The sequence below is a fragment of the Galendromus occidentalis genome, unplaced genomic scaffold (assembly GCF_000255335.2).
Source record: "Galendromus occidentalis unplaced genomic scaffold, Mocc_1.1 scf7180000077485, whole genome shotgun sequence".
NCBI lineage: Eukaryota > Metazoa > Arthropoda > Arachnida > Mesostigmata > Phytoseiidae > Galendromus > Galendromus occidentalis.
In genome coordinates, this window is record NW_003805473.1 from 843152 (window position 1) to 869144 (window position 25993).

The 25993-nt window shown below is 52.1% G+C and overlaps 1 protein-coding gene across 1 annotated transcript; it reads left to right on the forward strand.

Annotated features, from left to right (window-relative positions):
- Window positions 1–25369, forward strand: LOC108864549 (SH3 domain-containing protein C23A1.17-like). The gene is made up of 5 exons (XM_018640459.2): window positions 1–19; window positions 23529–23701; window positions 24024–24179; window positions 24427–24629; window positions 24742–25369. Exons 1-5 carry the CDS (start codon window positions 1–3, stop codon window positions 25367–25369), a joined length of 1179 nt encoding a protein of 392 aa, XP_018495975.2.
- Window positions 25370–25993: the final 624 nt, after the last annotated feature.

Sequence of the window (25993 nt, forward strand, 5' to 3'; positions counted from 1 at the left end):
ATGGTCTGTGAAGCGGAAGGTGAGTGATACCGGATAGGCAATAAATTGTATTCCTGGAGCTCTTGACAGATTTCTGAGCATTTTCCTCCAGTAGCTCCCCGACAGCGACATTCTCGACATCCAGGCTGAGGCATAGTTCATCGTTGAGGCAGTCACGCCTAGAAGCCGACTTTTGTTCGGTACAGGGTGAGAGCACCGATGTTGACACTGAATGCTTCACACCGTTGACATCTGACTTTCCATCGACGCCGAATGATATTCTCAAGTTCGAATGCTGTCTAGAAGTTCCTCGATGGTGCAACGGACCTTCGCTTAATGCGCTTCATCGGACTAGTTTCTTTCGGCGATCGTCTTGAGTAACTTTGTGCCATTCAAGTTCCCGAATTTCTCGGGGAAATTAGCGAAGGTGTTTTCCGTGAGGGCGTCGCGTCCGCGTCGTTCCTGAGATTACCGCAGGCGCACTTCTCGATTGAAATTCATTGATGTTTTGCAAAGACGGCGGGAAGAACGGAGGAACTCATACGTTTCCAATCCTCAACTTTTCGCCACAGAGCCCTGTGGTGTCTCAATGATTTCATCATGTCGCGGTCTACGAACCTAGAGTTTCAGAGATCGCACGATCCAGAACAGTAGGCTCTGTCACGTCCCGGCCCCCAAGTATTCCAATTTTCGAGAGTCTCTAAACTCCCTCGCAGCCTGTCATTGGACGCAGCTGCCACCGCTGCCATTGTTGCGGTCAACGCGTTTTTCTCCTCGGGCTGCATGTGCTTTGGCATCCGCGACATTCACTTGGAGGAAGAGAGATTCTCGAGGAAATCATTTTCCGCTGGAGTTGCTTCCTTGAACCGTTCCTCCGGTTTTCAACTCGACCAGCGGTTTTGGCGGTGGCGGCGGCAGCGGCACGAGCGGCCCTTCGAGGGCAACTACAGCTACAGCTTCTACGACAGTAGACAGCGGCAATCGCAGCCTCGCATTCGCCTTGACCCGCTTGGAACTTCGCTTGGTTGCCCGGTCTCGGATTTACTAGAGTTCGGGGACTGACGACGGCCATCACGCTGCTCTAAGCCGCCGAGCGGAATGGCGCGAGAGGAATTATTATTGAGACATATGTTATTGATTGACTTGTGCTCGACCCACCGACATCCGACACGTCTCCCCGAAATAGTAATTCGTCTGCCCGCCCCCATGGCATTCGGTGTCTCAAAGGAAGACAGAGTAGGGGACGATTTCCTGGGAACGCGCTCGTGGGCACTCGTAGGGATCAAGGATTGCCGCCGTGCCGTATACGAGTCCGGGATTACGTAGACGTTACGAATCACATCCGATGTACGCGGGAGCTTATCAGAGAACAAGTCTGGCTGTGCCCCACGCACCCGAGACACCTCTAACTAAGCCAAGGACGACTCAAGGTAGACGATCACGGTTTCCCACCAGCTGCGCCTTCCGGTATGGCTCTTACTGTGATCCGAGCAGCGAATGCATGCACGTTCTTCCAAGGAATACTTTTCCGATTCTCTCCGAGCTACTCTCATCGTGAGAAGAATTTTCCATCAGCATAGAGTGCTCGTCTCTCCATTGGCGATTCAGAGACCATTTTTGGCCGGGCAATCCGAGCAGCTCAAAGCTCAGATACCGGCGACCGCGCTGCTTGCGACCCAGTCGGGGGAAAATTCGATTCGGACTGAAAATAAAGCGAGGATCTCGAGGAAATAGTCACCAAGGATCAGGTCGGCGATCGTTAATCCGATCCATGACGTTTCCCTGCTTCTTCTCAAAACATATCAAGGAGGAGCTTAGCTTCAGAAACATGAGCCGTGTCGGAGCAGGATTTGACGGAAACGAAATATTGAAGGTATGTGCGAATAACAACGCGTTTCTTCTGGCGTGTCGTATTCCCTCTTGACTGGTCGGTCGGTCGGTCACTTACTCACTCACGGAAGGTGGGATTGTTCCGAAAACTCGTCAACTTGAGGGAACACTTTGTCACCCAAGACGATTCGACGAATCGAAAAAGCGAACGACATGTATGCCGGGAGAAAACGGAATCGTGAGGTGGGAAAACTCCGGTTCGAATACTATTTCGATACTAAGAGCTGTCCTCGCTACCATTTCCTTATCCCTTATATCTTTCCCATATGGATGCAATGAAAAATTGCTTGACGAAGACGAGTTCTGCTCTCCGGACCCTCGGAAGCGGACACCTCCCAACCCGAGTTTCTGAGCAGAAAACCGAAGGAAATCGCGGGAGAGATTCGGGGCTCCCATGGAGATCGTCGAAGGCTTCCGATCCTGGGAGAAGCAGCCGTCTATTCAGGGATTTGGTGAAAGAAGTCATTCATCGATCACACGTCCACAACGAAAGGCTGTGTATCCGGGGAAAAAAGTCACTTATGTACCCAAGTGGCTGGCATCCTACGAGCGAATCCCCAAGTATCAGCGATAAACCAAACAAAACATTCATTGAGAACAAGGGGCATGTTTTTTCTCTGAGGTAAAACTTTGAAGCCGATAGTTCCGGTGATCATTCGCGTCTGGCGTCATGACACCTGGATTGGCATTTGCTCAAGCCAATCATCTATAATACACTGAGCGAAGGAACGACGAACAAGTGGCGGCGATAAGTCCGAGTTTGTGGCCACGAAGTGATTCCACAATGCTTCGGAGGAATTCCGGGATCGTCTTGAATGCTCACTCAGTCAGTCCGTCAGTAAAACTGCGGCCATAGTCACGACGATCAAGTCAGCAGCGGCAACAGCGACATCCCGTCGAAGACGTCGGTGACGACGCGTACGACAGCGTTGACGACACTGCTGGCGGCGGCAGCGATGATGAGATTTGCGTTGGAATTCGAGCCGGCGTAAAAAAACAAATTTCGAGCAACAGGGTGGGCGATTCATGAGAGGCAAGTTTGTCGACCAGGCCACTCTTGAGACGTCATCGAAGCATACGTCGACGTCGCGTCTGGAATGGACGTACTATGCGCGGAATGTATGCGCCGGTTCGGGAAACGATTGCGCAGGCACGCTTCATAGAGCAAAAGTACCAGCTCGCTTGTCCGCCGCTTCTAGTAGCGCCGGCTGCCACTGGAACTTTTCCCTCATACTGGTGCATACTTTACACTATTTAAAGCAGATCGCCGCTTCCTCACCGACCCGACAGGCGTTGTACATACATAGATAGCCCCTGTCAAAACTCTGCCGTTGCTGCTAAAACGGAGAAGCTTGTTCCATGAAGAAGAAAGTTCGCTCACGCGCTCGCCTTGCATGTTTGCATGTAGAGTGTGTACCGTAGAAGATCTGCAAATGAGCCAGGTCGGAAATAGTTCGCGCGGGTGAAAGCGCTCAAAAGCTCTCGATGATGAGGATGCGGCTGCCTCGACAGCAACTGTTGCTCACGATGATGCTGATGGTCGAGATGGCGATGATGATGATGACTACGTGGATGACCTTGAGACCTTGATGGAAAGAGTTTTTAACCAATAGAACTCGAATGCGTCCGTTCTCCTCAGACCCCGGTGCGAGTGTGAGCGGTTACCATCGTCATCATCACCATCCAGCGTCGCTTTCTGTGACAACGCCCGGCCAGAGAGTTCTCAGTCAGACACTTCCCTCAAACGACCGGCGTCGGCGATTTTCCTCGCCCTCGGCGAGCGGCCTGCCTCCGGGACTTCATCCATCCAGAGTGTGATGACCTAAGGCCTCTCCGCTCGCTTGGAGTTCCCTTCCAGAGCTCGTCGGCGGAGAAGAATGTTTTCTCTGGGTACAGAACGAAGGAAAACAGCTTTCTGACGTCGCGAGGAGCTGAATCAGAGTGGCTGAATCTTGTCGATTTGTAAGATACTTCTGCATAGATGGTGGCTGAGATCGCTGGGCCGTGATTCGGTAGGATACGGAATGGCTCAGATCTTGCCGAAGTGCTTCAAGGGTTTTAGTGGCCATAAACCACAGACTTCGACTGTCATAAGGAACACAAGAAAGTACCGACTCGGAAGACGCCTCCCGACCCAATCGGCGACATGCAGCGTTATGCATCACGCTGTGCATTTGACGACCGCGTCAATAAAGTCCAACATCCGATCGCTGGATTTACCCGGTGACGAATTAACGAAAAACGAAATGGGTGGTGGAAGACGAGAACATTGATGAGCAAAAACATGAGTGGCCGGCTGGAATGAGAAATCTCGCCGCCGCGCCGGATACTCCCGACCTCTGGCGGCGCGGAACGAGCGAGCTTCCTCGCGGCATAATTCTCTTTCGTTCGTCGTGGAATTTCGATCGATTTTCCTGACGTGCACGGAATGACGTGTGATTCATGACTGCGACGCATACTTTCCGGGCTGGACTGATCGTTGGTACCGATCACGGTACGACTCGAGCCCCGCCACTCAGTCAGACAAAAATACAGACAGCTGACACATTCGGTCGATGGGAGACAGACTGGCAGTCAGACACTAAGTTGTTGGCTAGTCAATCCGACAAGTGCCGCCGTCATCGCGATCGAGAGCTTCAATCCACAAGATGTTACGAGGTCTGACCTCCTTATGGGCCGAAGTCGACCGGTACCGAGGGAGCAAACTTGAGAAACAGAGAAACTTCTCTTCGCTCGCATCCTGAACGACTTCGTCGAGCGGTATTGCTACGTACTGGTGATCCGCTCAGCAATTTTTCCTCGCGATTCACAGGAATACGTATTCCCACATCGGAGTTTCATTTTCCGACTCTCGCGGAAAAACTATCAGGTCAGTACGCTCGGTTCCTCGGGCACCTCCGAGCACCCCCGAGGCTCATTGCTCGAATTGGCAGCCCACCGCTGGTCTACGGATTCGACGCGACGCTGGTCCCCGTCAATGCGTTTCGAGGCGAGGGGAAGAAATTTCGGCGTTCCTTATCGGGTGAAGCTAATTGATCGCTTCGGATTTACGGGAGTTCGCGGGATGACAGGAAACTCACGCTTGGTCAGATCACCCTACGCAATGGGAGCACGAGTGTAACGGACATTCCTAGGATGCCTACTTGTTGAATGACGTCGGCATATCCGTCCGTACGATGGGTCGGGAAGGCGGGCGAGCGGTCGAGACTTGGCTCTACTGTTTTCTCGGAAGGAAGGTTTGCGAATTCTCTGTTGATTCACCGCTGTTAGCCGCCGAGGCAGTAACGGTAGCTACAAGTACCACGTCCGCATTCTTAGCATGGATGCTATTGGAAATTCTCGTACTACTTGTTGGCTTCTTCACACTTCGCCGTCGTTCTCGGTTTCACTATTCGGAACCCACACTGCTGGCTGGCTGGATGTTCCGCTTCTCCATTACGAAGAGTCGCGTAGGTATCGTGCTTTCCAGTGAAGCTTCATCACAAGCAACAGAATCGGCGCTTTCGGAAAGAACAGCTGTATCGTGGGAGGTTTTTCATCTGATGCTTTTGAATTCAATGATCGCCATGTTTCCATTGGAAGACCATGTGCCGATATCCATTCGTCTTCCTCCGCTCGCGATCCGTGGGAAGCGACCGTCTGAAAGTAACTTGCACGTTTTCCCGGAGGAATCTGAGTTTTGCCGCTGTACGAGAAGGGAGATCGATGATCATTTCCCGCGCGATCCGATCACACGAGCTATGAGACCGCCTCCGTTTCGTAGCGGGAGATGTTTCCCAGCCTGAGAGTTCCAACTGAGTTTCAATGGTGTGTTTTGAGAGATTTACGAATCGGACCGACGTCCGATTGCTGCTTCCCACGCTACAGTGTCTCGTGCATGTTCCTCCCTAATTTTGAAGCTCCTCCTCATTAGGAAGGTACTAGTCCATCAGCCGAGAACAGTTCTAATTAACAAGGACTTCGAAGAGGTAGTTCGTTGACTCTTGAGCCGCTTTCCGCCGATGTGGACGGAAGGAGCTGATATTAATCTGGGATTTTATTTCATCTTCCGAAACGACCAGGGATGAAACTGATTTACAGCAGAGCCATAGAGACCCGACTCACTCCATATCAGTTGCCGGGTGAGCCGGGGAAAAGTCCCGTGATATCGATCATTCGCGCTAATAATAGCATGAAAATTTCCCATCGGTTATTTTCGAGTCGGGCATCGCGAAATTCCATCCGCTACCCGTGGCAAGTTTCGGTCGGCAGAATTCGCAAGAGAGTGAACTCTTTCACTAGAGTTAAAATTCCCGTCGAGTGACCTAAGTAAGTGAGTTCTTCTTCGAGATCGATATCGCTACAGATCTGGATCAATATCATATCCGGCGGCTCGCTTCCATGTGCCTTAGTCCCCCAACGATTCGGAAGTCGTTGGAATCCCGCAGCGATCCTCCGTAATCGGATCGTGTCGCTTCGATTGTTGTAAGCGCTCCCAGAGCGAAAAAAGTCCGAACTTTTCGTGGTATTAGCTTGCCGGGGCCACGTTGACCAAAGTCGGAGAAGTCAAATTCGAATTCTCTGTTTATCGAGAGGTTTGTCTGATCCGATGCTGCTTAAGAGTATTTCCGCCAAGGGTCAAAGGTTAGCAAATGCGCTCGTGTTGCCTCAGATCGATGATTGGCGCGCCCAAAGTACCCAACTCGTACCGGGACGGTCGACGAAACAAATGACCCAGGGGGCGCGCGGCAGAATTCGAAACGCTCGCGCGGTAGACCAATCACACATTTTCTAAAGCCGACACTTTCAAATGCGGGTTGACGGAACCCCTTCTGAAAAACTGCGCGACGAAGAGAGCGGAATCATTTCTCCGTATTAACAGCATCGTCTCAGAGATACTCCTAGCCGACGGTGTTCGGCGCAGACGACGGCAACAGTTTGCGCGACGTGAACAATCTATAAATGCCGTATTCCGCGCGCTGAGCGATTGAATTTTCCCCTTATTCGCCCTCGCTGGAAAGTTGAAAAAATGAGCCCCCGTAACACTCGAACACTCACTTGGCAAAGAGTGAGATATGATGAGAGATCCACAAGTATCGAACGGAAGGAGGCCGGGATCTTTCTCGTCTGGCGGCTCGAAGGATTCACTGAAGGCGGGTATTGAGAGCTGGGCAAGCTTCGGTGGACGCCTGCGGGCTGCGACACCCTCGGTGACTCCTCGAGGGGGCGACATCGTCTCCTGGCCGCCACCCGACATCCTGGAAGGCGAAACGACGAAGAATAACATTTTCTCGTCCCTATCCAATCTATCTCCCGCTCCCCGTCCGCGCTCGAGTGCACGAAGATGAATTTGTGAAGCATCCTTCTTGGTCAGTTCACAGAGACAGCTTTTCAGTAGCGGAAGGATAGTATATGCTGAAACACATGTAATATCTCGCGATATCGGATGAGCCCTACGCAGAAATCGATGTTCTCGTAGACGGATTCGGCATGGCATCCCATATCAGGTAGGCGAACTTGGGCTCCGAGGGATCGTAGACCGCGAGCGATGGTACTACGAACGGGAAACGCCAAAATCTCACTTGGAAACAGAACACCGTCCCATAGACGACAACGTAAACGAGTAGCATACGATTATGTTTATTCAAGCGACCGGGTCCAGATCGCGCAGCCTCGTTGAAACTTGCTCGTGTGTAGCGTTAGTAAAATTGTGCCAGGCATAAGCTCCATGCATCAGAAAGGCTGTCGCAATCGTGCCGCTCCGGACGGGTATTTCTGCCTGCCCACTCTGCATCCTTTGGAAGACTGCCTTTTCGTCCAGGAAAAGATCGCTTGATACGATGTTGATATTCGATCCACCAACTCAGGCCCTCTACTTTTTCGGGCTGAACCACACTGCCAAGGTTTAAGGTCCCGGATACTGTTATTCACATTGCTTCCGAAGACGGATCCATAGAGCAAATGTACCCAGGAGGATCGAGGCCGAGTACCTGCGTTTCCGTAAGGAATCGAACCCACACCGCCCCCGTGCGAGCGGCGTCGTTGCGGCATTTCACGGAGTGAAACGCACGTTTGCACGAGTAATGACAAACGCGCTAACCACTCGACCACCCGTCGGTACCAACTGAGGCCCTAAGTTCGTCGAACGAGCGTACTAGTTGCTTCATCGCCGCTTTCTAGCACGGTACCTAGTCAGCCCACCAGTCAGTCGGCCGGCCGGCCAATACTGGGCCTAGCGTCGGCCGACTGGCCGCCGGTCTAGTCATTTCTAGTTGCTGGGCTCAACCCTGAAACACCCCTCTTGCCCTGAGACACAGACCGCTCAGGTTGTTTGAGCTTCACTCAGAGTGACACGCTGCTGCGATGCTTGGTGGCGGCTCTTGGTGATGCTTGTCGATGTCCCGCTCGTAGTGGTGGTTCTTGCCGGAGCTGCTGCTCTCAGGGCAGCCTTGTATCTCGATCTCTATGATGTGGGCCTCAAGTTCAATGGGCAAGGGTGCTCTGACCAAAGCCATCGCTGCGGCTGCAACAACTAGACTAGTGGAAGCCTCAGCGGCAGCCTCAACGGCGTCGACGGTGCGGCGGCAAGAACGAAGCGAGCGGGCGAGCGAAGCGCCTTTCGCGCGAAGACTGGATGATGACGAACACTCGTCTGTTGCCAGCCTAGCGCTTCTTCAAGTTTTAGCGAAATTGGCTTTCCTCTATCCGACAACCATTTGAAGCACACGTTCCCTGTTCTCCTCTGCTTCGGTGTGACGCTGTCGTCTCCCGCTCATGATATTTCGCTAGTTATGTAGAGACTGCTGTACCGTTATTACGCGACCATACAGAACGCGAGTTCAGAGACACTGCCGACGGACTTTTGATGCTGTATTCGGGGGCCGGTAGACCACCGCCTAACGGACTCCGGATCGATTCCAGCGAGCGCTTGAAACTCGAAACACGATCCAGATCTCCAGAAAAACCAACGCTTCGAAAGAATCTCGGGACATCGATCGCCGGTGGTGGAAAGTTTGACACGATGCAGACACTCTTCTCGTGACGTCAACAGAATTCATTCGTAGAACCCATGTTTTCGAAGCATAGCGACCACTTATTTTTATCCCTCGTCTCCGATCATCCCGACCCCTGATGAGATGCTTTCTCGGTGATGTGGACTCATTTCTTCTCGCCCAAGAATACGAGACCCTCCGCAGACTCTTTTCCGGATTGATGAGGGCGCGTTGTCATCCTCGAACCCTCCTCTTAGCCTCCACATGGCTCGACGATCCCTGATTCTTAGATTTTCTCACACGTTCTTTATGGTTCTCGTCATCGGACGCGGAGAACTTGCCCTGATCGGCAGTCTCTAGTGTCACTGTCTTATTCGCGACCAGACCTCGTGGTACCCAGACGTTCTTCCAATTAGATTTTGCTCCGCTTTTTTCTTTAAAGGAGCACTTTCGCTCGATTGGTTCCCCCTTCATAGGCACGAGCCGCAGCCTGAGGAAGATATACCCGTGTTGGGCGGTTCTCTTCGAGTGAACATTGTTCCTTATTACGTCGTGGAGGCTGGCTCGAGTGTCATCAGCTGATCTGGAAGCTTTCTTCCCGCTCCTCATTCACTGACTGACTGAGTCCGGCTAACTGGCACGATCCAGACGACCGGGGAATAATACGATGATGAAGAACGTCCTTTGACCAAAGTGGACAAAGGCCTCTCCGCGGAAAAATAAGACGACACACGTCGCTCCGAGTATCTGGTCATCGGTATAGGAATTCCTTTCACTTAAACAAAACGGTGCGGATACCTGGCTGCCCACCCTTCCACTTCCTCCTGTTCGCCCCTCTTCCTCCTTGTTTTGTATGCTCCAGTTTTTTCCCCGAGCGCCCCTCCTCCCCCTAATCGGCGTCGTCGTCGTCGACTCGGTTCCCATCGGCGACCGCACTTCAGCTCCGGTCAACTCCGGGGCAGCTCCACTAGGCGAGTTCTCCGCTTCTGATGCTTCTGCTTCTGTGACAGCGGAAAAGGAGAACACACCCACTCATTGAGGCGAGCACAAAGCCCCTCAAAAACAGCTGTTCACTAATGTGGAGAATATAACGGATTGTTGGTTTTGACGATGAAAATTTTCGTCGACGATCGACTTCCTCCAGACGTCGCCGCCGGCGGTCGTCGCCACCAGCAACGTCCGTCGCTCAGCCCGTCGATCAGGCGACCACGCTACAGAAAGTTCGCAATGAACTTCGAAACAATGCCGTCACTTGTTTGGTGGGGAGAAGAAGGAATGACCAGACGAGCAGACATTCGGCGGAAGTCTTCCAGATGCCTTATGATGACTAGGGTTTTTTGTTTCGATTACGCTAACCGCAGCGTTTAGCATAAACGTTCACTTGCTTCTGAAGTCGGCAACGACGCCGGTCTATCCGACGTCGTTTGAATATGTTTTATTCGTTCAAGAGGCCATCTGACTGAGCGGCCTTTTGTGCAGATCGCACGTTCCGCGTGCAAAACCGCGAAGCGCATAGCTGGCCGAGCAATCGGTCGAGCCGTTGGTGTATGCCCCCGTGTAGGTGCGCGATTGGATGGCGAGTCTGAAACTTCCCTCCTATGGACGGGGATGATGTAATCGGAGAGCAAACTTGGCTATCGAATCTGTGTTGCAATTAATGATCTCCTCCCAGCGTGGAGTTCGCTCAGAAGCTTTTTCTTCTGAGAATCTATGAGCGCGTTATCTCTCGATTGCACGGCCCTCGGCCAGGCCTCGCAGTCGATAATGACGTAGTTTCAAGGCTGAAGCGGAATCATCTACTCGATGCGACCGCTAGCGGGTTTCGGAGATGGAACAACCTCTGTAGTCAGCAGTGATAGTTTTTCCGCGCCGCGCCATCGACTCAGTGACTCAGATTATCGGCTTTTCCCAGGAAAGTTCGGACCCCCGGAACAGGTTGGAAACGCGAGATTCCAGCCCCCGGCCCATTCCGAACGCTCGACCTCTAAGTGCAGACGCCCCTGATATCAGAGAGGGGCTGATAGCGAGTTGATTTCCCCTCGACGGTTCCGACTGCATCCCCCGGAGACATTGCCGAGGGTGGTCGAAAATTGCGGTTTGCGGCCTCCAAGGCGAAAGCTGTTCGCTACGGCCAGCGAGTCGATTCGCCCGATCACCTTTTGCGTTCTGAGCTCATCTACCGCCGAACTGACCTGTCAATCTCGAGATATTTCCCGGAAGCCGAGGGAAATCGTGAAGTTCGCTCCACGCGTGATTTGACCCCAAATTTGTCTGACAACAAGAAAGTGACGAAACCCGCTTGCCAAAGAACACAACCAGTGTTGCCGCTCTTTGTCTGTCGGCACGTCCAGCCGACTGACTGATGGAGCGTCGACAAAAGCCAACAGGTCCACCTCGACAATTGATGGGAAGAGGCTTTATGGAGCCTCCGTCGAGGCGAATGAATAACGAAGCCGATCGATGCTGACCAAAAGACTCATTCACGGCTGGAAAAAACGCGACAGAGGTGGCACCACCACCACCGGCAGCGACGATTTTGTCACCGCTTCGCGGTCAGATGCTTGAAGAAGCCGATTAAACGGACGGATAAAAATCGACTTCAACTTATGAACAGGAGAGATGCGAAGTACTAATTCAGCAATCTGTCAATCGGGTGCGGATCCCAAGAAGAGAAGTCAGTGCGCGCGCAGAGACCGGAAATGTAGAGTTCTCAGGCGGATCATGAACAATTGTTCCCATAACTATTGGCAAGTGGTCTGTACTACGACAAGATCACTTGAATCTTCCCGTGGCCAACACCGACGCAGCACGAATATCGAATCATAGACACGGGGTCGCCTTAGCGAAATGCAGCCAAGGAACTCTTGAGGGCAGTCACTGTGACAGCTGTCCCGTCATTAAATTCACGTGTTTTACGGCACGTCCGCCCACGAAGAAACGGAACCGTACACCGTGCGTGTCTGTCGGTACGATTCCCGTTCGTCGAAGGCATCGCTCATAGTCGTCTCGTTCGACTTGAGAGGCGCATTGAGAAAGAGATTGAGATCCCGTCACAAGTTCGTCTCACTTGAACAACCAGTTCTTGCGGACCCGGGCTCCGCACGATGCTTCGAATTTTCCCGCAATGAGGTGGCTGATTCACCGAAGGCAGCTAACACTCATTCAGAATCGAGTGAACACGGCAAAGTCGATGTCCTGGGGAAGGAACGTGATAAACCTCGGAGTCGGAGGGGCTCACAGCCTCCTTCCTATTCTCTCTACGAGAAATAGCGGATTTTCTGCCTGAAGCTCAGAGATTTCGGTGCTAGCAGCTCATGCCCACGACAAATATTATTTTTCATCCAAATCGATACCTCGATGTGCCAGGTGGCGTTTCGGGGGAGTATCCAAGTCTGTCTCGTGTTCGAAGCTGTCGGCTCACATTTATTCCATGAAAAGTTATGAATGTCTTGCTGCTGCCCGATCACAGATCGATGCTCACAATAGCCATTCTATCGTATCACCTCCTCGGCCGGGTCCACCACTGGTCTCTGACTTCTCTGAGGCTACGATCTCAGCCGATTTCCTCCTCACTTTCTATGGTTTCCCTCTTCGCCACTGACTCGGTGCCCTCAGTAGGGAGACTGAGAAACGAGAGCGAATCGACTTGGAAGACTTCATCTTTTCACCCATCTCTCGTTACCGGAATATTCTTATGAGGATTTGGCGAGACATCCTTCAAGAGGAAGGATCCAACTTCATGGTGTAAGTCCAGTGCGGAGATCCAACCAATTGTCGACTAAAGCCAAGAATTTCATCCCACAGTCCGAGACGGAATTCTTCAGGCCGTTTTAGACCACTACCTCGATAAGGATCGAAGGTCACTCGATTCGATGGGAGATCCGATTAAAATTTTTCATCGAGCCACCAAGTCGAGGGGATCGGTAGAGTGGCGGGAACCCACAGCCACATGGGTAAAAAGTCCTGAGATATATGTAAGATACATATATCCAAAACTCGATCAACGTCCGGCAAATGGACGGATGATGGCGAGCCTTGAGGAATGAAAAGGACTCGACTTTGCTCACGTCAGAGAGGGCGCGATGTCTCCGCACCGTGATGGAGATTTGCGCTCCGGGGTTCTTGCTAAGGCGCCAAGAAACCGCGGCGACTCCGATAAAGGAGCTTCACGGCTGCGCGGAGATTCGTTTTTTTTGCTTGTTGCCGGGATCGACCATTGAAGTTTTTGTTCACTCAGCTTGTCCGACGGTATCAGATTTAATTGTGGCGAAATTGCTCCTCGTCGCCGACATGACCGTCGCGCCGTCTAGCCGCATCCACCGCCCCCTCAGAGTAAATGATACAAAAATGACTGTTCTCAAGATCTACGAATAAAGCGACATTATTTTCGAAAACTGTATACCACTCCTTCCCAAGGTATCGGTCCATTAACTTGTCCAATATCATGAGAGACCTAGGATGCGGTCATCTTGGATTGGGTCTCCCTCGACGTGAATTCCGAGATTCCCTAAGGTTTGAGGATGAGGAAAGTTCCGGAAAGTTCCCAGAAAGTTTCCGGGTTAAGTACATTCATGCCTACAAACATGACGCTAGTCCGCCCGCCGTGCTCGTATGCAGCGAGCTCGGGATTATGCGAGCCCGGGTAGACTACCGCGGTCTCGGACCTTCTGGATCGAACGACGGAGAATTCGCGAGCGATCATCGCTTGAGTCGTGGAGTTGCTCTGAGGGTCGGGAGCGTGACATGTTTTCCTTGCGCAGACAAGGCGATGACTTCGAGTCCGAGGCGCGACTAGAGGTCATCTATAGCATGCTTCTGATTCCTCACTACCAGCAGCCGAGCCTCTTTCGCCATGACGGCTAACGAGGTAAGCACAACGGACTCCGAGTCCATTTTTAATACCGCTGTCACGTCTGCATATCATCGTAAGTTACTCCGTCGGTCACTTGAAGGAGCGTTCGATCAAGCGAAAGATATTCAAGCGATTCGTGATCAAAAATCGAGCGTTTCCTGGCGACTCGGTTGATGAGAGATCATCGCGTTTCGCTCAATGGCCTATGCAGAAGAAGCCCGTTAGTTCATCGCTCTTCTCCGTGAACGTCGGCCATTGTTGTCGTTGATGATAATCGGAGACGAATTCGCCAAACTTTGATCTTTCATGAAATTGTTTCCTTTGGCAACAGCTCGACTTCGCCAGCGCTGTCGAATAATCGCCTCGATCGCGCACAATCCAACTGTTAAACGTGGCTTTCAGTTGAGCGTTTTCCTCAGATTCTTCTGTTGGCTCTTTCTTTTTACGGCCATTTGGAGGTGTCAGAACCGATTACCTCGGACCAATCGTTCGGTCCATCGATCGATCAAGGAATCATCGTTGAGTGGACCGACAACAGTTTCCGTTTTTGCATTTGCTCTAGAAGAACGGTTATCCATTTTAAATCGGAGGGGAGCAGATATATCTGAGGATCTTCACAAACGAACACACCAATGAAGCCGAAGAATCGAAGGGTGGGGCCGAAAGGTTTGAAAGGAACTCAATGACCATCGCCATACCCAGAGCTTATTGAAATCTCGAGGGAAGGGAGAGGAGTTCGATCAGCGCCCGAGTCGAATGTATTCATTCAGCCTCTGTTGATTGAGGGTTCAGGCTACGATGAGTTATTTATTGCGAACTCGCGGTGCAGCACTGGCCGTCGACGGCATTTGAGAATCCGAAGACTTACGTGGAACGTCCAGGGGGAGAGACTTCATTGAATGGTTTGAAGGCGACTTCAGAAAGAAGCAGCCGAGAGTCGACCTCATTGCGGATTCCTCATTCGCTGGTGGCGATATTGTCCGATGCTCTCTGAATTTGAAGCTCGATGAGTTGCTCAGAAGATCGGGATGAATGTTTCTCAAACGTCGGACCATGTTCGCCTGAATCACCGTAATGCCACAGTATGACAAAAGATAACGGACGAGCTTTCAAGCTCAAATTCATGGGCGAGCCATGTCCTTTATTGCGTGAAGCATAATCTAACGCAAATACCTACCCGTAATCCAAACCTCCAGTGCGTTTCCCTCATGAGTGCCGGTACGGGAGCAACTACAGAGATCGAGATCATGAGCAAGGGACCGTAATCCACGGATTATTCGTCCTCACAAGCGTCAGTCAGCTGAGCTTCTAAGGACATTCAAGATGAGCGTGCGTGGCTTGCAGAGAATGAAAACCAAAGCATAACTACAGGAAAGCTGAATGACTGATTCAAAAAAGCTCGGAGAAGTAGTCTCACCATCAGAGTGCGAACGCGATGGACAGGCCGTGGAAGATTTCTGACCGAGATTGCGTCGATATATCTAGGCGTTGCACTTAGCACCTAGAGACCCGCCTCGGTCCGCAGGAAAACCCGGAAGGTTTCTACCTTACTAGCCGCATTAGACGTGGGTCATCTCTAATCAGCTTTCGTGAGGTATTGCGTGACACCTGTCCATCAGATTAGTTGATTCACGTGTCATCCTTATAGATGGTATTTGAATGGGTTTTCGTAAGACAACCGACCAGGCGGCAGCGCCGTCGCTGTTGTCGTCGCTTGATTTATGAGAGCGTACTGTCCGATTCGGTATCAAAAAATCCGTCGCCGCTGCTGTTGGCTAACCCGATGCCGGTCCGGTGGTGTCGTGGACATCGCTCTTCGGCATTCCGAATGCTACTAATGCCGCTTCCATACTGATCTTGCTAAAGCTTCTGCTTGATTTGATACTCCGTTAGGCGGAAAACCGCTTGCTCCCGATGCTATCAGAACCTCAGGCAACGCTCATCATCGGGCAATTGCAGTGATTTCTCTGGTAGCGTACCGATAGCGCTGATAAATTCACATGGAATAGGTGGGAATTGCGCGAAGGGCTTTCGGCGCGCAGAAAGTGAAAGCGTTTCTCGCCGGGTCACGTGGAGAAGAACGCAACGTCAGGAAGCCGACCGGCGGGTAAGTCTGCCCGGCCGGCCGACTGGCTGGCTGGCTGGCAGCATCGCAGGCCTCCACTCGACAATGAAGACGACGTCGAACCGCGCATGCGTAGGATCCCTCGCCGACTTGGACCGCGGCTTCACAAAACTAGCTGTCCCAAATACAACACGTCAAATTTCAGCAAAAATCCTTCTTCGACTCAGTGGGGTCTTCTCAGTTGGACGTTCGGTTTTCTTCTTTCGCAGTGAAGGTGCTCGTGGACGTACATTGTTGTTATTCAATTGAAACGACAGGACTCGACGACCTCGATAAAACTGCTGATCGTCTCCGGAGTCCACCCATCATGATGCGAGGTAGGAAGTCTTCTATTTTTCCGAAGCTGTCAGCCTAGCTGGACGCCGGTCGTGTGCTCTCGGGCGATTCTCGGATTCCCCGAGGAGTCGCGATGAAGTTGTCCGACTACTTCCGGAAGACGCGAAAAACGAGTCTGGGTGTAAACTTGAATCCCGCCCGACTCTGGAAGGGCGGTATGCGTTTGGATGATACCTATCCACTGCGGCCCCCTCGTGTCATCAAGCGGTGCTTCCATGTATTTTTGACGGAAGCAAGAAGGATCTCTCGCTCAAGAATAGAATTGTTGGCTCAGCTCGCGTGCTACCAATACTTCCGATCGCCGACGGAGCCTCATGTTGGAGGACAGATCCGGCTGGTTCATCGTTGCGAAAAATTAGCTCGCATTGCTGCGCCATGAAAACATTTTTCCGCGATAGACGACCAGAACAGCGGTCCGTGATCGTTGTTTGTTACGTAAAAACGCTCATCCTCCGGCTCCCACAAAGGTGATATAGTCTGCTCGGAACCCTGTGTTCAACCAGGACTGCGGAAGAACAAATGAAGAAGTGAAAGTGGATGATTGGAGCGAAGACAGGAACGGGGGCTCCGCTCGTTTCGAAACTGAGGAGCGTTTTGATCAAATTGAACGAATTCAAACTGCTCAAAAGCTGTTCCCGGACGCTTGAGGAAAGATGCAAACCATTCAAAAAGGATCTATTCCCTCGCGCTTGATGTTAACGGGGCCGATCTATGCGACGCGTACTTTCTAGGGATCGAGAGCAAGATGTACCGCCCGTACTGATGAATTGCAAGAACCCCGACCATATACCGATCCTCAGCGGGCGAGCTCGTCCAGGCTAAGCCGCTGGAATTGCCAAGGCGTCCGGCAGAGAAATCATTGCGGTCGTCTCTTATCTGCTCGATTATCGACGCCGTAGACGAAAGTCTACGGAGATGTTACGGATTCAATTCAGGAAACGACAACCGTCACACGGACTTGCGCTTAGCCGGGCGGCTCGCTTCGATGGACAGAATTTTCGGTGCTGATTTTGGGCTCATACATAAGGCAATGATGTCCTAGTCCTAGAGAAGGAAACGGATGAGTCCTTTGTCTGACCCCGACATAATGATGGGGAAAAATTAAGAGAGAATTAAAGTGATCGGACTATTCTGTGCGAAAAAAGCCAGATCTTGATCCTGGCGACAGTTGGACCTACGGACCATTCGTCCCTTCGTCGCCGCACCGAGGCTCAGTGGTCAGACGAAGCGCTTCCTGATGGACACGCTTTTAATTTTTTGTAGTCCCATTGTTTTTAAACTCTATGTGCGGCATCTGTGTCTTTCTGTGTGAACGACAGAGTTTGCGTGTCGGCAGATGTCCGCGCGCGTCCCATAGACCGCCGGGAAAACCCCGGTCGCTCGCAATCATGTCGCTTGTTTGACTCCGACCGACTGACTAGATTACCGCTAGATGCTTTGAGGAAAAGAACACATGGAATTCCCTAGACGGAATCATGCCGAAAAGTCCGGGATCGCGTTTCGCCGGGTTACCGCCGGGTATGCGAACGACGGCGACGTTTCCAGAACGACTCATTTCACTACAACTGCTCCCGTCGCCGCATTCGTATGGATGACTGAATGAATCAAAGAGCGAGCCCCCTGTCGAGACTGAGATAGTGGACCGATATCGAGATCTCTCTATACGTCGAATACCATCGACGGCTAGCCCACTTCGCTAGTTCCTCCGTCGCTCCGTCGAGCACCTCGGGTGAGGCGATCTAGGTTCACAGAAGGAGATAGCGACTGTTGACTGAAACGACTCCAGATTTAACAATTTTCCACCGTAATTTCTGATGCTGAACGGACGGAAGAGCAACGATGGAAAACTATTCGACCTATTTAAGTATTTGTAGACAGAGCGTCTCCCTCCGTGTGAAATTTCGCGGCCACCGAATTGACGATGCTCATTGGGACTCGCCTACGGCGAGACGCACGGCAACACTGATCGGGCGGAAGTTTCGATTGATTGTTTCTGAGAAAGCCACTGCCGGGAGGAATTATTGTTGGCAGCGCTCACTACCTAAATCTTTCCGCGATTTCCCAACACGATTCCGAACATCGTCTCTAATACAATTTGGAATGTCACTTCGGCAGCTGTCAACACGCTTAAAGCGACGACGACGCTCTGAACTTCGACAAAATACGGATATCGGTCGGTGGTGGGGCGGGACACGGGACTGTTTGCTTTCGTGTGAAACGAGCCCCGTTATTTCCTCGAGCTTGTGCTATTGTCGAAGATCTGATTTCTTCTGAGGGTGGTGGGAGTCGTCTGCAAAAAGTCGTCACCGTCGGCATGACAAAGAGATTTTTTCTCGAGCGCATAATCATAGTCGTCATAATAATCATCGCTATCGCTATCATATGCGAAGTCTGCACCATGCTCGAATGTCTTTCACGGCGACGGCGGGACTTCACTCGTGTCGCCGAAGCCGGGCCCGCCGCGTGTTTGCATGACACTCACAGTCATCCAGGCGTTGTCTTTCTTTTACAACAGACGGACTGACTGACGGACGGACTGACAGACTCACGGTCAGTCGAGTCGATGGGACTGATGAGAAAATTGTGTTGCGTTCAGTGAATCATAGCGGGTGTACTTCACACAAAGCGAGCCTCATCCTGTGTCTCGCAACGAATGGAGCGGGGGCAGCGTCAGGGGCTGTTGACCCAAGTAAGAGCTCTTGTCGTTATTCCTCGTCGATTTTTGTTCCTTCCTCTCTTCTCTGTATTCACCCTTCGTTTTCCTCATCGGAGCCCCTTAATACTAGCGTCTCCTCTCGTCGCGCTCTTAACCATGGCTTGTTCGACACGTTAAGATCAAACTAGCGGTTGAGTTAGACGGCACTCGTTGTCGACTGGAAAACGGGAAAAGTCGCTCCCAGCCGAACACCCGCGAGAACGGAAGTTCCTCGATCGCTCATTGTCTCGGTAGTATTGTTACGAAACTGCAGAAACTGCTGACATTCAAAGATCTCTTCACGTCTATCGTCAGGGAAGCGGGGAGGGGGCAGCCGAATAAATTCCACTATGGATAGCGGACTCTTGGCCCATGCATGCGATCCAAGCTGATCATTCACGGACCAACCATACGACTCTGAATTTGAATGCTGCGGATTATTACGCTTTCATTCCACCGAGCCGGATCTTCACGAGACAAGGGCCGATCACGGCACTCTTCTGAGTCGCTCGAACGACCCATGATATATTCTCCGGAGCTGGAGATCCGGAGAGCGAGCATCGAGAGATTTGGCTCAATGGCAAAATTGGGCTAAACGATTCGGCATTCCCTGACTGAGCTGTTCATCTGATCAGAAGATTCGGAAACTACGCCTTTTCGATTAGGAGTCTTTGAATTGGGCTCTTGTGAGGGTCGGCCCGGCTCCGTCCATCACCGGTGCCGTACGAGAACGGCTCTCGAATGGACTTCTTGGCGTTCGATGGACTCTCCGTCTATTGCAACACGATCGATTGTAGTTACGACATCGAAGGGGTCGTTTTCACTCGGAATCCATGTCTCACCGGAGCCCCGACTGCAAGGTTCCCGAGGAAGACGATAGGAGTTGCCCCTGACGAAGGAAGGGGACTGCCTCCTCCATTTGCTGCACGGTCAGCGTCCGTATTGAAGAATTCAGCGAAAACTGCCCCGAGGCACTCCTGGAAATTCCCCCAGGATATAGCTTCCCTCCTCAATTTTCGTGAGAATCAGAGAGGTCCTATAGGGCCATTTTCCTGTCAATCGCTGGTGAGAGAATTCCATCTTTCCCAGTGAATCGATGTGCGCAATCTCGCTGGATGGTCGGAAGCAGCGATAAGGGACGGAGAAAGCTTTTAAGACGTCAGTAATCTGAAAGAACCCAAGATAGCAGCCTAGTTTCGCAGCGACATCGTTTAACCCGTATTGCGCCGATAAAAACAAACCCGTCGTCTCTCGTCAACGCTGGGGCTCAAGCTCGAGGTCCTGAGCTCTAGAATGAGGAGTATGGTTCCGGGTGATCGACGGTTCCGATAGAAGTCACAGAGGCCTCTCTCTCTTCTCGCGGGAAAAAACGTAACTTCTGCCGAGGACGAGACCTCTCCCCCGGGCACGTTTCGGATCCCAATCATTGATGCTCGATCGCGGAAGATGACGCACCGTTTTTCTGTCAGTCGATGCGCGTTTTTCTGTTTGAGCCGCATAGACACTGCTTTCGCTTCTCTGGTGCTCCATTTCAGTCAATGCAGCCGGCGGTGGGTGAACTATTTCCAACACGACACTTTCATTTTCTGCTTCGAAACGAGGATGTCGCCGAGCAGGAGCGAGCGAATAGAAACGCGCCGCCCCTCTCTCCGACAGCCCAAGTAATGATTCGCCGAATGAAGGCATGATCTCACACGCAATTTCAAATTCACACTCACTCAGTCGCTGGAGCGAGCCGAGGCACGCGTGTTGCAGACACGAACACGCATCTTCAGGCTCATGTTTACCGGAACTTGGGAACGTGGTCATGCGAGCTTTTCCCGTAGATAATCTTGGTGGAGTTCGGAGGGGCTCATGGCGAAAAGCCTCCGATCCACAGAGAGAAGGGAAGAAGAGAGATGGCATCCGCCTTTTACCCGAGAAAAAAAAATATTCAAAATGATCTCGCAAAGAGAGCGTCGCTGGACGTGCAGTCGGGAGCTGCGGGGCGCCCCCGACGCCATCCTCGACTGACTTATCGATTTCGTCTATTGGTCGTGGGAATAAAACGCGCAAGCATAAGATAAAAACCCTCCGATGGCTTCGCAGCCTGCTAAGCTGCCCCAATATCATGATTCCGATGCTAATGATGATCGTCTAGCCGGCCGACCACTCCCCGGGGAAAATGCCGCTCTTGCGGCCGTGCCGAAGAGCCGCTTATTTTTTAATTCGTTTAGCGTCTCGACCGCGCGCAGTCAGCCGGAAGAAGCCTCACTTGTGATTGTGGGAGACCCGATACTCGCCGGTGAAGAAGCCACTTCGACTTCCGCTTCGACAGTCAACAAACCGCAGGCGCGCGCGAGCGCCCCGCCGTTCTTCTGCTTGTTTCCAGCCATGCCCAGCATTGCCTCGCCCGTTGCTCGCCCATAGAAGAAACAAAAAGTCCTGACCCCTCATTCAGCGACAACGTCCCTAGCTGCGCTACGCTATGGGGCCGAACTCAGAATGACGGGTGGCAGGCCGAGCGGGCGGGCGCTTTGTCTTGTCGGGTGGCGTACGGACACAGACAGAGCGTCAGAAGGTGATGAGAAGCGAAAGGAACACGCTACCCGGGGAAGTGCATTCTCGATATCAGAATATTTTTTTCCCGAACGCACGTCCTCGCCGGGGCCCGGGAGATCATTGATCATATAGCGCATTTCTTATATTGACGGGATCGACCATTTCTTTTCCGATTAATTCGGAGGATGCCCGTCCATCAGAATGTGCCGGCTCATTTTTTAATTTCGCCTGTTTCTACCGAGTATGTAAATGGGAAAGACAATGGTGGGTGCCCGTTGATTGGCATGAATGTGATATCTTGCCCCGAAGGAACTTCCGACCAAAGAAGCCCTTCTTCCCCTCCAGAAGCCCCCGCGAGGGCGGCTACCCCTAGGGAGCGGGGGCAGGGGGAGGGGGTGACACCCTGAAGGCCTAAGTCCCGATTTATTCCACTGAAAAATTTTCTGAGTTTTCTCACAGTTCACAGCGAAGTCCCAGGATCTTTCAAGAGCTACTTCCCTTCAGCGCTCCTCGGCCTCCTCCCCGATTTCAATGTGATTCACCGGCTGTGGCGTGGCCGGCGGGGTGGTTTTTTAGGGGGCTCGTCTTTCACTCTTTTCAGCACGTTTCTCTAACTTCCTGATCGCGCGCCAGACCATTCGATCTGATTCGATACATGTCGATTCATTCGGGGGGTGGGAACCATCCTTGAAGTGGCGGCCTGGTCGGCGATGCCAAGTGCCTCTCGGGCGGCCATCGACCAACGATCTTCGGTGACAAAGCCAGTCGCGCGCGCTCGCTCCACCAAACGAGTAAGTACCGGCTTCGACGTCGGCATCACCAGAAGCAGGAACGGCTACAACTACTACAGCGACGACGACGACGAGGGCGACCGCTGCCTCGGGGCTCGAACGGACCCTCCGTGAATCGCTGCTTCGGTTCCGGCGGAGTGACCCACTTGAACCGCGAGCGTTCGCGACCGAGCAAACAACATTCAGGCGCGAGCGACGCTTAGTACGAGCAATTCCATCGACGAGGCGGGTATTTTGCCTTTTTTCTGTTTGCCGGCAGGTTCATTTCCGCGCTTTTGAACCAGTCTGGCGGGCAAGCGCCCGCGACACGACGCACAGTGCTTTTTCCGAGATTTCGGCGACGGCTTGGGAATTCGATTGGCGAACCGAATGAGCGATTTGAGCGGGCGCGTAAACAAATGGAACAGCAAACAGTACGGAACAACTCTTGCGCGCTAAGTTTCGCCGTGCCGAGTATCAACTCTGTCGCAGCCGCCGAAAACTCACTCAGTCAAGCGAGTAGACCCATTGACATACCGATGGAAGAAGGATAAGAAGACAGATGAGCGGACGCACGGACGTACGGCAGACAGACGGTCACAAGAACAGGCAGACCGAGCGAGCGAAGGACCGACCGACAAAGCAAGGAGCGCCGACCCGCGACCGCGTGACTCAATTCGGCGTACCCGACGTACCCGGATGGACGACAGTGACTTGCTCACTGTCGAATGTCTGCTGCTAGCTCGCAGGCTGGGTGTTGGGCTCGATCCGCCGCTCGGTCGGACTGACGGACTGACGGTTGGTCTCGGTTCCGTCCACGTTTCTGTCTATCCCCGTGTCCGATGATCGCCGGTCCTTCCGAAAAACTATTCTGGCGGTCAGCCGCCCGCGGGACACACTGAATTCGTGTCAGGTTCCCGAAGAGCGTCCATTTGTCGTCTTCGGCGGTGGTGCCAACCCACGCTGCAAAACGGCGAAAGTAATGTAACCCTTCATACAACGAAATCATCAAGCGATTTCTTCGCACAGCGTAACGAGGACGACGACGTCGTGTACGATGTCGAGGCACTGCCGACCCATGTGCAGACAACGAGCATTGAAGCTCGTTCCTGTCGAGAGTAATCGTTGTCTTCGATTGAGACGTCACTCGGAATAATGGCTGGGGTTATATCCACCCCACACATAGCCTTCCAATTATAAATCTTTTTTCCCTTTCGGGATTCTCCTGACAGTAATTGCTCGGGCTATCATACTTAATGGCCGTTTGAAGTGTGCTGCTATAATTCGCCGACGACGCTCGGTCAGATTATAACGTTTGTACGGAGGCATCGAGGCTCGATCTAATAATCTGTACTTTCATCATTCCCAGAGGCGGTGTGGTTTCTGAGCGTCCTGTTTGCGGCACGCCAGACCTCCGCAGGTGGCCATGGCTGGAACGAACATGTCCCAGTTAAGTACGTGGTGAAACACGTTCACAAACCAGTTCCCGTTGCCAAGCACGTCGCAGTGCCGCACTACGTCCCGGTTCCTAAATACATCCCGGTGAGTGTTCCGCGGAAACAGCATCTGCTACGTTGTATATTACTTGATTAGTCCGCTCGCGTTTCCCTCGAGCCGCGAGCTTCAGAACGTCATTTGTTCGAATGTGTCGAATGAAACTAAATAGGATTACCAAGTAGACGTTCCGATTGAGATTAGCTCCGGATTCCACGCGCAACCAACGACAGAGGCGGAATGCCTCTACGACGACGCTACCTGTCTCGTTTCGCGAATCAGCTGTTGCCTTTTTTGCCACTGATCAAACGCATCGATGAATGGATTCTTTTAAAATAATAGATGAATGAATATCCGAGTCTCCTTACAGGTCTTCAAGCCCTGGGCGTACGCAAAACCGGTCCCCAAGCACTACACCGTCTATCAGAATCACAATATTCCAATTCCGATACCGATGTTCAAATTCTACAACCATCACACCCAGATACCGATCCCGAAACCGGTCCCGATGCCCATACCGATAAAGGTCTGCAATTGAATTACCTAGTTCAGCAGTGTTCTTGATTCGATATGCTTGCGTGTCGCCCGATCTAGAAAACCCATCCCCTCCTAAACCGCCTCTGTTGGTTCGTCGGTCACCGTTATCCGGGATATCGATCTCAAAGCGGATACCGGGCAGGAGCGCTCGAGCTTATAATTATTTATTCTCCTCCGAGTCTACCGTGGAGTTGACGGAAAAATAGAGGAATCATCTCTGAATATTCTCTTTGAAGATCCCCAAGCCAGTGATCGTGCCTGTCCCGAAACCAGTGTATCACAAGAAAGAGGTACCGTTCCCGGTTCACGTTCCCGTTCCCAAACCGGTGGTGATCCCCGTCTATAAGCACGTGCCAGTACCTATCCCGAAGCCGGTGCATAAAGTCGTCAAAATAATCAAGGAGGTCCCCGTCTACATCAAGAAACCAGTACCAGTGTAGTGAGTATCAATCATTCGACTGTCCGAGTCTCTCGAGCGAGGCCCATCCTCTCGATATCTATTCTGGAATCTCGAATTTTCGTTCCGCCAACGAATTGACCCCTTCTTGCAGCATTGAGGAGAAACACCATCATCACAAACACGGCGGTGGCGCTTACCAGCAACAAGTTGGAGGTTGGGACAACGGATGGAAATCTTCGGCCTCCGCTCATAACCCGGCTGTGATCGCTCAAATGTCTGGAGCCTCACTCGACTCTTTGCACGGCTCAGCGGCTGCGGCGGCCGCAGCTGCTGCTTTTGCCATGCATTTCAGCGATGGCAATCGTGGTAATTCCAATCACGGTAGCAGCAATCACGTTGCGTACGGAAGTTTCGGAAATCAAGGAGGCAACGGAATAGGCGACGACGCCTACGCTGTTGCGGGCGCTTCCTTGGCTCATGTCCACGGACACGGAGGAAACCATGGAGGAAACCATGGAGGAAACTATGGAGGAGGCTTTGGGGGCGTTGTCCATGGAGGGGGATACGGAGGTAGTCACGGACGAGGTCACGGAGGAGCTCATGGAGGAGCACACGGCTCATGGGCGGCTCCATCGACGAATTACCAAAGTTTCTCGCATCAAGTTCCGCGCGGAAAGCTAAAACCCTCCGAGTACCAGGTCGTTGCTCAGGTCGACATCGATCTTTCGGATAAGAACAAATCCTCAGCACCGAGAGTTCAACCGCATCCACGTCATTGAAACATGTCAAGCCAGCGTTCTGATACGCGTCAATCAGCTCCGAACATAGCGAGCTGCTCCCAGCTGCACAAAAATTTGATGGATTCGTGAATGGAAGGATCAATCGAAATAGTAGATTGTTTTTGCAGACAGCGCATCGCAGCAAATCAAATGCCATAGATCAAATCTCCAATCACTCTCGTTGTAGACAATCGACATAACACGCCCCATCCGTATTCCTCTGCATCCATGAAGACTGCCACCGCCTCTTCAATGTGGATATCTACTGCACTCTTCGGTGATTTCTGGTGTCGTCTAGTCTCCTTCAGAGCTAATTTATTGGAAGAGCGGCGATTTTGACGACCGCCGTCTCTTTATTCCGTTCTTCTTGGTGTCACCGGATCCGCGTTCTTCTCTTGACCCCGAACCGTCATTTCTGGCCCAGCTGCTCCCCGACCTTCGCCTCTCCCGTCTCCAATCACGGAACAAAATCGATTATTCGAAGCGCGTCGCCTTCTCTTTCCAATCGATTCCCCACTCGAATCGATGGCAAGAATCAGGAGAACCAAACTATCGTCGAAAAGCTGTCTGAATTTGAAAAATTCCCAATGCTTGTTCAATTTTGTTCTTCCACTCGAAGAGGCA